The sequence below is a fragment of the Centropristis striata genome, chromosome 21 (genome assembly GCF_030273125.1).
Source record: "Centropristis striata isolate RG_2023a ecotype Rhode Island chromosome 21, C.striata_1.0, whole genome shotgun sequence".
Lineage (NCBI taxonomy): Eukaryota > Metazoa > Chordata > Actinopteri > Perciformes > Serranidae > Centropristis > Centropristis striata.
Window position 1 is genome coordinate 16381946 of NC_081537.1, and position 12053 is coordinate 16393998.

Below are 12053 nucleotides of genomic sequence, written 5' to 3' on the forward strand. Positions count from 1 at the left end.
CTTGAAAATGTTATCATTCAGTCATTAAAGACCATGGGTCCTGTCCGGTCCTGTCACATGCTTCAACATTTTCTTTCTCTTTTTTTTGAGTCTTTTGAGAGTCAGTACAGTACAAACAATTAAAAATGAAATAGAACATTTCCAAACCATTATCCTCTTACCCTCCACCCTCACCCAACTCAACTTTTAGAATAATTGAGTCTTTTTTTTCCCTATCTTTTTTGTTACATATACAATAGTTATGTGTGTTGTTGTTAATATTTCTACCATAGTTTTTGCTTTACTGTCTGCATTTACTTCTTTCAGCCAGAGGATGGCGCCAGCTGCTCACTCTTGTGTTGGGATTTAAAATGAAAGAAGAAAGAAAAGCTGTCAGAAAGAACAACTTGGCCCCAATTAAAAACCTTACTTTGAAAAACACACATTGGTTTTATGTGTCTATTATCTATCTATCTAAGTATGTTTTGTGCACTACACATTCAAATGTATGGTGTTAACTATACACATTTTTGCACTGCTGTATCAGGACATTAAACCACCTCTATGCAGTAGGATCTTGTCTTATATGCACTACAGTAGGGGAAGGTGTAGACCACCCGTCTTGAGCAGCCTTTTTCACATTCCAGCATGGACACACGGGGCGCCCTTTTCAGTAACCGGAGAACTAAGGAAGCAACAGGCCATCTTTGATGTCTATGTTCAGGATACACTGCTTGATAGTGCATCTATCTCACTTTTGGGGGATGCAGAGTGAAATATCTATTGCTTGTGTCATTTTCCATTAAGGTATAAGTAAGGTAGGGATCAAAACTATAATTTTGACAAGAGAAATTATTTTTTTTATTCCAGCATTACTTTTAAATAGTACACATACATACATAAAATAAAAAAGTTGGGTTACATGCCTGCTTTGGAGATAATTCATAGGCAAATTATAATGTATATCCTCAGCTTTTCAATTTCACAGTGTTTCATCGACTTTTGGTACAACAACTGCTTATGTAAAAGGAAAGCATATCAGCCTCTTGTGTGTTTACACAAGGGTTCAAACAGAGTAACTTCCTTGATTCTTTCTTTTTGGACTCTTCCTTTTTAGGAAATGAGCCGCTGCCTTGCAGTCCCTCTTGGGATTCTGTGGGAATTCCTTAGCTAGTTTGCTTGGCAGTTGGTTTTCAATCCCCAAATATTGTTTTTTCAGGATGTGAGGTAGGGATGGAGAAGGAATTGAAAAAATGTGCCATGCTGCCTTGGGCCATTCTTGACAAAGCCTTGTGCTGAGTTTGTAAATTAGTGTGTGTGTGTGTGTGTGTGTGTGTGTGTGGTTGATGTTATCTATACTAAGTGAAAAAAAGGAAGTAGTCTCTTTGTTTTGCAACATTGCAATTAGAAAAATGACACCATGGTCATTCATAATGCTGTGATGATTGCACACCCCCTTTTTAAAATAAATAAATAAATCAACTGGATTCTAATTGAGATAATTACATGCTTATATTACAGATTATTCTGTGATTATTAGGTAGATAAAACAAACAGGTCATTTTATTGTGATCTTTGATCATGTGGAGAATTCATTTGAAAGTTTATTGGGAATATCCTGTCCTGTCCTGTTTGTTTTCTGTGAGGTCTGCAGTCTTATCTCCCATCAGTCACAGCTCCACTTTCTTCGCTGAGAGTGCCAAAGGCAGAGCCTGTCTGACCAGTAAATTTACACAGCGCCTGGAATCTACTCCTCACAAACAGTAGATACACATATTTCCCTTTTTAGGGCATGAGAATCTATTACGTAATTTAGGGAGCACCTCAGATCTCTAGCAAACTCGCCTGTGTGGAAGCGGGAGGTCCTGAGACAGACTGGCACCACAATTGACCAATCAGACACTAGGGAAGTTGTCTTCCCGCTCTCTGATTGGTCACAGGGCGGACACCCGTTGGTTGACGTTTAGGTTGCTCGCGCTCACTCTGTGGCTGGGAGTTTTTTACGTTGATGGTTTCACGGGGGTAGTTGTAGTCTTCATACCGGAGGGTGAAACTGTCCTGGAAAAAACCACACTGGGAGTGTTTTAGACTTTTGTAGCGGGAGTTTGTGGGACAAAACTACCTTGAGTGGTAGGAGATATACTTATTTTTCTCTTGGGTAGTGTTATAAAGTTGTCACCATGCCGGTTTTTCACACGAAGACGATAGAAAGTATCCTGGAGCCGGTGGCTCAGCAGATATCCCATCTGGTGATAATGCACGAAGAAGGTGAAGTTGACGGGAAAGCTATACCAGATCTGACGGCCCCGGTGGCTGCCGTGCAGGCGGCTGTTAGCAACCTTGTTCGGGTGAGTAACTTTCTCCCATTTGTAAAATAGTATGTTGTAAAGTCAGTCTAAACTCGGCGGGTGTTGTAGGCTACCTGTCGCTCTTTGTCCCACACCGCCCTCTCCCAAATTAACGAACGTTGAAACACAAACTCACCGGTTAATTAACATAGCGAGGTTAGCTCTGTCTTATGTGTTTAATAGCAGAAAAGATGTAGCCTAAACATGCTATCAAAGTTGGTGAAGTTGTTTGACACGGGGCAAAGGGCAGTGACGCCCTTTTCCCCTTGAAAATATGCCCTGCCTCTTCTGTAGCTGACTGCCATATCTTGACGTAGGCACTGCTGCTAGTATGTATGAGCCAGGTAGTGGAGCAGCCTGCAGGGAATTCATGTTTTAATTCAGATCTAGCTCAGCTGCACTGGTTGCCACTATCTATGGCTGTGATTTGGAATATGAATGAACCTTAAATAGAGGATGTTTGATTTCATATATCTCAGTTTACTAAACGACATACTAGGTGGGACAGATGCAGATCATTTGCAACCAAAACTTCCAAAAAGATGTATAAAGACTAAGCTGCTGCACGAGAAATGATTTATCACTGATGCATGTCATAAATATCACATGTCAGTTGTCAGTGCTCTGCTAATGTGAGGCAATAGAATTAGATACTATCATGAAACCATTACTTAGGCTGCAAAAGTATGTGTCAGAAGTTTTAATTTGCATGTGGATCTGGTGTTATACTGCATTCTGTGATATGAAAAGGAATTTCTGCTATTCAATCTCCTACAACCTTATTTACTGTGATCACATGCTGTATTTTGACAGATGTGCATGGCCCCATGGTATTTAGATGGGTTGATTGCTGTCATAGCAAGAATTTGTTGTCAGTATTGAAAACTGTTAGTCTGTCTGTAAAACCTGAAACCCTAACCTGTGATCTTTTTCCATAGTTGACTCACTAAAGAATCAGATTTGTCACAGGTCCTCTGAGGAAGCATCAAATGCATGCATAAACCTGTTTTTTGACCTGTGCCCTAGACTTTTAAACCACAAAATGTAATCAAATTGTTGACAAGTTATTGAGAGAACCTGGCATCTTAACGAATAAGCAAACTGAACTGAAAATATGACTTCTTGTACAGTAGCTATAATTTTGACTCACTCTTGGTGCACTTTGGAAAGGGCTTATACATTATCATATCTATTTGTTGCCCATGATGTTTTTCTACCCACACAGAGCAATTAAAATGTCTTTGGAGCTATTAGTTATGTATTTCCAAACTGCTTTCTGAAACATTAAATTACATGCACCCCTCTAGACCAGATGCAGCTGTGGTTTAAATTATATTTAGAATCAAGAACGACCTGACCACAGTGGTGTTCTTCAGAGCCACACTGTAGCTTATCATAGCAGCAAGTAAGGAAATGACAATGTTGTTTCCTTAAATGTTTAGGCTGAAACACAAACCAATACTTGGAAAGTTTCCTACAAAGGAAGCAAGGAGATATGAGGGGGCTGTCAGATATTGTAGTTTGTAAAGAAAGGAAGCAACTGAGGCTAAATTGAGGCAGACTTGGTTCCTGTTTGTTATTCTCTCTGTCAGCCTGGCAGTTGTTGGTTGATACAAGGAATGGAAAGGAAAGGAATTCTTCGTTTAGAGGGATTGACTATCATTAGCCTGCAGTTTATTTAGAAGGTTTTATGGTCCATTACCATTTAAGACTAGTTGACTTCAATCAATGCCTTTTGTTATTCCTCAATACCAACTCTCAAACTATAGGAATGTACCCCATTGTGTGCACTATATATATATATATATATATGTCTGCACACCCACAAGACTTCCTTCCTCCTGTTGGCATCATAGAGCGAGATGTTTAGCTGCTGTGTTATGTTTATGTTTGGCATCATACATTGACAAGAGGCCCTCTCTACCAAATCATACTGCAGTAAAATCCTGAATAACGATTCATGAATGCTGTCATAATTAATTTTGGTTGCACATAGTTAAACATTTTGCTTGAACGGATTCTAGTAATTCCTTGACCGATTATTTTTATTTAGATGTAACTCATGACAGTGCACAGATCAGCATTCACAATTTAACAAGGTTGTTAAAGGGTTATTGAAGATGAATGTGCTAGTCTGTCGGTCAAAGGAATTTTAAAGATGGGTATGTGACGTTAAGTAATATCACACACTTCTTTTTTTTAGTGAACACAGCAAAAAATCAGAACATTGCAATTAGTTCCATTAATAGATATTATTTTACATTAACAATGAGAAAATGTACAATGCATAAAACAAATGTGTTAATAATAATAATAATAATAATAATAATAATGAAACTATGTATTAAGATATTGCTTGTGATGATGAACCCACACAGAATTAACAACCAACTCTGTTGCTTTATGGAGGTCTTTTAACCTCATTTAGCTTATTTTTTTAGGTTTACATTTAAAGTTTGAGCATCAGCACAGGAAGCTGTTATCAGCAAAAGCGTTTGGAGACTTAAATGTGCTCAGGTAGTAACTGGCCAATGATGAAAGCAGAACGTCTTATGCATTTTTTTCACCGCATGGTGCTTCTCAACTCAACTTTACTCAACATGCATCTTTTTTGGTTTTCCAGCAAAAAGTCGTTAAAAGTACCTGGTACTGGTACTACCCAATTAATGTGTCTTTAAATGTAGAAACATTACATTGTTGCTAACATGAATGTAGTGCTTGTCCATATTTGCTGACCCATGAAAATGTCCTGTACAACTTCAGCTCGCCTGGGTTGATGGAGGCTCTGTGGACATTCAATTGTGATCAGATGTTTCCAACAGTGGCATAAATGGATGAATAGGCCTGTAATTATTTCCAGTTGCTGTAGCAACACTACAACATGGATGGTGTTATGATATCATTGAAGTTAAGGATCAGATGTAATCTGTCTTGTGAGTCATACATTGCAAAACACACTGTGTGGCTCTTATGTTTGACTTCTTTGTCAGTGATGACAATTGCATATTCTCAGGAAACAAGAATGTTTCTTTTTTTTTTTTTATGTGTAGGTGTTTACTTTTTGCCCATGAAAATTTTATTGTTTTCATAATCTGGATTTGCAACATTCTCAATTTTCCCTCGGTCACTTAGTTAAGATGAGTCTCTTACTGGAGACTAAACTACTGTTGAGGAAAGTATCATCATTGGAAGAGAAAGGGATGAGGCTGTCTCATTGTATTTCTTTAGTTGAGTTTTTCAGGGTGGGGTTGTGCCAAAGGAAACGCCATTTACCTCATTGAGTGTGTTGCCCAGAAAACCACATGTTGCAAAGATGTCTTTCCTCATGAATTTTGTTCAGAATATCTTGAGCCAGAAACTTAATCAAACAATTAATCAATGAGGATTTGCATGACCTGAAAATATGATTGAAATTGGGTTACAAATGAGTCTACCTTTCTACTGACAAATTCTTATGATTGTGTCAGGTTACTTTCCAATGCCAGACATAGAAAAGGCAGAGGAGCTTTTAGAATACTCTTGGATGCTTAAGCCTGTCTGACAAGATCTGGTGCACACACTGTGATAAATGTAGACCTTTAAATTATTAATTTGAAAGGGCCTAATCTTGTTATTCCAGATGCATGGAGATAAAAGTTCAGCCCTCGTAAACTTGACCCAGTATTTAAAATGTAGCATGACCATAATCCATTGTGAGTCAAATATATCCGGTCTAACTGAAACCCTTCACTAGTGCTCAGCATCTATTGAGACAATGAGCCAGACCTCAATTAAAGATGAATGTGAGGAATGTGAAGAATTCCCAGCAAGCAGGAATGTATCCCTGCTCAGAGGGGGGTTGAGCTCTTTTGAATTAACAATTTTGGTGAAAAATTGAGTATCAATTCACAAGCCTCACCTAAGAAAAACCTGTGTTCAAAGGCTCTCCATATCAACTTCGTCTTCGTGTATGATATCTGTTTTTGACCCACAATGCAGCTTAACATTTGTGAGTGTCTAGCAGAATATGGCTATGAGAGACAGTGCGTTCAAAGCTTGTGCATTAAGCAAGCCTTGTGGTTATTGCAAAAATGGCTTGCGCAACAGTTACCAAACATAACATAAGAGAAACAATAATGGCTGTACAAAAGTGCAAAATAATGAGTTTATCCTCACAGTGATTCGGATCCTCTCCAAAATGTATTAGGTTCTTCTTCCTTGGCCCATGCCCCACCCTTCCAGTGAGTTTCATGAAAATCATGCCTATAGTTTTTCTGTAATCCTGCAGACAGACAAACAAACAGAGCTGAAAACTTGACCTCCTTGGCTGAGGTAATAATAACTAAGATTAAGATTCCCTTGTTAGTCCCACAATGGGGAAATTCAAATCTGCATTTAACCCGTCTTTTTTTTTACACACCAGTGAACACACCATGCTTAGCTGATATATATTATATTATCACTCTAGATTTGTCCAATATATGTCAGGTTTAAGTTTAAAGGAAATTATGTGGTGCTAAAAAGGGTTGTCGTATAATTTTGTATACTAAGTGATTCTGAGAGTTTATAGAACTAGAAGCAGAACAACATGCTTCTCTGTGTCAGTGGTCATTCTTTGGAGTTAACTATACAGACCCTTTTTATTTCCGACCTGTTGTACTTCATTATTTTTATAGCTCCTTTTTGTAGGCATGGGATAAAGAGAAGAATGTCAGTGATGTAGGGTCCTGGAACGGCTAAAAGTTTAAGTGCTAGTCTTCCTGTTTGCACAGATCACAAGGCTCATGTGATTTGTAGAGATTCTCCTGTGCAGATCACACAGTGGCTTTACAGCCGATCTTTGTATTAAAAAAAGCTACCATCTTCTGCAATGTTGCTGAGGTTACAAAATACCACTGGGCTTTTTGCAACATGACCAAATAAATGAAAATACTGGAAGTTGGTTCAACTGGTATTTCACTCGTTCTGCATAAATGTCAGTAACACACTTGAAAGTACTCATCAACTCATTTAATGTTTGAGAGAAATGCAGCAGATTCAACCTGAGGACGTTTTTTAAATAGTAAGCTGTTGTTAGATCAGTATTAGATGAGGCCTTGAATGTAGCACCCATTTCTTTAATCATTCACGGATGGGAAACAAATGTGTTCATTAACTAAAGTGCTTTAAGGCACACAAAAGAAAACATTTCCTATTACCTGGTCCTCAAGTTTCCTGCAATTTGTCAAGGGAAATCATTTCATGCTGGTCACCATTTGATTCTGTCCTCTTGGCAGCAAACCAAGGACGACATAGTCTGAAGTTTGCATAGTCTTTATGGAAATACTTTAGTCTTCATAGAAATGTACTGTTGTGTTATAGTTTCACACTGCACCTGAAGTCTATTTTTTTCATCAGTCAGATAAAATTTGTCAGAATAGGAGGACACGGAGGAGTGATGAATTGAGGAAATGATGGAAGCCAAGTCAGGAAGACCCGGCAGCTGTCTGCCCCACTCAGGAACAGTAGTGTGAGTTGGTGTAGGGAAACCCCCTCTCCCTTGCCAATGAGATCTTTATGGCTGCAGACCATAACAAAGAATACAATGCAGTAGAGCTGTCACTTTTTCCAAAAAGAATCAAGATATAACATCTGCAAACAAAAACGTTTTTGGATTTAATATTAATGCTATCCATATTACCTTATCGATAAACGATGTAAACAATGTATTTTATGAAGTTAGCAAACACAATTACCTTTATCTGGTGTTTGATTGGTAATAAAAAAAGATGCCACTGCTCTAAAACAGAAGCTTCTATGAACCTCTGGTATTTAAGGGCACAGATAAGTTTTGATATGAAGTTAATTTGTAATAGGGGCTGGGCCATATGGCTAAAATCCCCTGTCATGATATAGGTAATTTAATATCTCAATATCTATGTTGCAACCATGTTGTCCCACAATGAATATAAAGATTTTGATCCATTAGAAAGTGACAAATAGGTTTATGTTCCATTGAATCATCTGATTGGTGATGTTTCTCCTTCCTCCACACAGTAAATCCAATAAAAGTAATCTCTTGCTATCTGTGTACCTTTAACAACCGTTGTTTCGTTGGAAGATGGCAGCTCATCTATGACGAGCCTTTTATTGACTCACTCTTCTTTTTAAGAGGAGGATTCACACAGATGAGTGCCGCTCCCCAGTAACACTGTACGAGCTGCTAAGCTCCTGTAACATGAGATAGATAGTTGTGATATATTCTCTGTGGCTGCAGGGCCATGGCCGAGCAGGCAGCCCATTTGATTTGTGACTTTCATCGCCTTGGACATTCAATGTGTAGGTACTTCCTGAAACAAATTAATAAACCATGTTAGGCGCCCCTTGACAGATGCATGATAAAGGTGTTGACCTTCAGTGCGACCTCTCTGCTGCCCCTCTGAGTCATTGTTAGTCATTTGATATCTCAGAACGCTGCACTTGCTGGTTCTGAGACTATTGATCAAGAGCAGCTAATGGAGTGCTGTGCCATCAATTTGCGTGAGCATGTCTCATCAGATTGCTGTACAAAGTCACTTAGAGTGGGAATCGGTGTCTGAGTTGCACTTCTAAACCTCTGTGCAGACTAGCATACAGTTTATTTGTAGGACATTGCTAAGGGCAGCAGTGGTGGCGCTTGCCAGAATTTCGCCATCATAGATCTTTATGGTCACCATGACTAACACGGCATTGTGCTAAAACTACCCAACATGTGAAAGGCAGTCTGTGTCTTGGCAGCCTTGAGGCTTTCAGAGTGGCCTTTCTTCTCCCAGCAGAGCGATGGGCTGCTGTCAACAAAGCAGAGTCTGTTCTAAAGGAGCAGCCACTTTATCAAGCTACTTCACAACATAGGGTTTCCACACAGCACTCTTGGATGGTAAAAAGGAGTGTCAGTGTTTCCACTCCAGACACAAATGGTAAATGAGACTGTCAGCCAGTAGTGTGGTACGTGACAGCTTGGAAGAGGATGACACTGAATCAGTGAAAGGTTTTAAAAAGAAGGTGGAAGTGAACAGCTGCCCTTCCTTAAATTAGTTTGCTAGAATCTATTCAAAGCACAGGATATTTGTGTTGTGGTTTGGCCTATGAGTCTGGGCTCTGATTAAAAATGACTTGAAAGTGGATGTTGTCTAACGTCATCTTTTCCTCTCCTCCCACTGTTTGACTGTCTGCGCTACAAATTATATAAGGAAGGCAAACAGATTTGCTGTCTTTTTCAGTTTTATCTCACTGTAATTTAATTTTGTTAGATTCAGGCTATTGGACAAACATTTTCACTACTTTAAAAAAAGTTTTGACTAAAGTAGCTCTAATGTCCAGCTTGGGCTTTGTTGGTATCATGAGAATGTGGTCCAAAATCTGGACAGAGGCTCAAAATAGCGAAATAGGCCAGGCATCACGAACTGCTTGACAACAACAGCAATAAACCCAGGTCACTGTTCTATTTTTGCAGCAAATTTTTTGGATCGCTTTTCTGCTGCAGCCTGTTTTTGAACTTCAGACAGCAGGATGAGGCTCTGCAGGGAGGAGGAAAAGGAAGACGGCATTGACCTATTATATTCAGTATCAAGAGCCTCATCTTGCGTGATGCTTTGGGGAGAATATGACTCAGCACTCGTTAAACGCGGCGTGTGCTCAGCTTTTGGCCTCCACATTGTTGGCCTATGGTGTAGTCCGTCTTCTCTCCTTTATTCACTTTAGGTCATGTCTAAACTTGACTTGATCTCATATAAATCACTGTGTTGTTTTAACAATTCTGGTCAGAGATTATGCATGCTTTTTTCAAACAAGCTTTTCAGTTCCCAAGAAAATGTGCCAATGGTCAGAAAGACATTTTTTAATAGATATATAGATGTAGATTTTTTAAATTTGATTATTTAATGAGCATTGCACTTGGATGCTTCTTTAAACAACTCCCTAAAGAGAGACATTTTTTAAAAATGTTACCACAAGTAACAAGTATTGTCAACATTCTTGGTCTGACTTGAGATTGGTATTACATTTAAAGGAGGTTACTGTCGTGTTGGCAAGGTTGTAAGGTCTTTGTGTTACTTCCTCTCCCCTCTCTTATGTTTACTACTCTGTCAGTGCCTTATATCCCTGATCTGTAGACCTGCTGCCCTTAAGTTGAATGGGACAGAACAGTTTTAGTTGTTGGGGTTGGCCTTTGTTCAGAGCGACTCGTTGGTAGAATGTCAGGGTGGCATATGTACGTTTGCTGTCACTTCACTCTGAGATGGACAGCCACTGCTAAGCTCCAGTTTTAGTTTGGCACAACCTTTGGCCCTAATTTATAACCCCTCAGTTACTCAGAGTCCCTCTGGTCTGGTGAAAAGAGAGTGAGGAGATGTATGTCTGCTCTGCTTCATTACAGCCACCACGTCAACCATCTGGAATGACTCTGCTACTGCCTGTAGTCAGACACGTTGACAAGCTCTCTGGGAACAAGTATACATCCCAAATCACTTTTAATCATTTCCAGAAACCCTTTTTTTAAAATAATCAATTAAATGTTTAGTTTATAAAATATCTGTAAATCATACCCAAATAGTTTCATTAACAATTCCTATAGCCCAGGGTAACATTTTTAAATTGCTTGTTTTGTCAGTAGAATGAAACTTGTTGAAAATGTTATATATTTAAAAATGATGTGTGTGACAGTGAGGCAATCACCCATTGATGTTATATTTGTTACAATAATAATGTACAATGTAAAAGAAACAATTTAACATCTCCCCATTGGGCAGGGATGCAGCTCATTTAACCCAGTCAGTGTGATCCGTGTCCCGGTATGAACGCGTGTGATCTCTCACCCATGGCAGCTCGACGTGGGTGAGTTGTGTCTCCCTACAGAGCTGAGGTCATGATGGGGGAGGTGAGTCATTTTGGCATTTGTGGGAGAGGCGACGTTCAGCTGCTTTATGCATTATAACTGTGCTGAGGCCTGGCGTCCCCCCAGCAGCTGCCTTGTTGAAATAATGGTTCGCTGGACAAGTAACAGGACATCATCGTGGAAAACTACATGATTGAAGACAAAACTCCCTGAGGGGGAAAGTTGTGGTAACTGAGTTTTTACTCACATAGATGACATCCTATTGATGTATGAAATGTGCGCTCATGTTGCATAAAAGTTATGAAGCAGATCTAGAATTTGAATATTACTGAGCCAGCACAACTGTGCCAACTCCTCTGAAACTTGGTGCTAGAGCCTTAAGTGTTGACTGACACGAAATCCTTAGAACTGATGAACTAGTCATCAGGGCTGAGGCTGGGTTGGGGGTGTCTCTTGCTAAACCATGCATTTCTGTATTGTGCAGTATCACAAAAAGAGACCTGTGTTTTAAAAGTTTTTGTTGTAAAATTAGCCCACACTTGACATCACCATAGTGAATGTGAATTGTTAGTGCTGTTTCTATAATAAGTGCAGTTTAACCCTGGCTGTTGTTTATTTGAATGTTGTAGCTGACACTGCTCAACCAACCACAAACGAGTATTTCCTGTGGCAGTATTATACAGTTAGGCCCACCGAGCACACTTTTTTTCACTGCCTTTTTTGTCAAGGCTTACGGTTTTAAAATGGGCAGCTTCCGTTGTCTTTTTTAAATGTTATTTTTGTTGCTAGGTAACTGCCTCTCAATTAATCCGATTGGGCAAAGGGAAAAAAACGTAAGTGACGTTGAGCACTTTTCAGCTCTAGGTTAAAGTTCACCCAGATGCATTTCAAAACCA

General features: G+C 39.3%; 1 protein-coding gene across 1 annotated transcript in view; it reads left to right on the forward strand.

The window, feature by feature from the left end:
• The first annotated feature begins 1987 nt into the window (after positions 1-1987).
• Positions 1988-12053, forward strand: part of LOC131959638 (vinculin) — a 28141-nt gene continuing 18075 nt past the window's right edge. Inside the window, exon 1 of the mRNA XM_059324849.1 lies at positions 1988-2327. Coding sequence (XP_059180832.1) covers positions 2160-2327 — 168 coding nt within the window. The 5' untranslated portion in view covers positions 1988-2159. The remainder of the gene's footprint in view (positions 2328-12053) is intronic.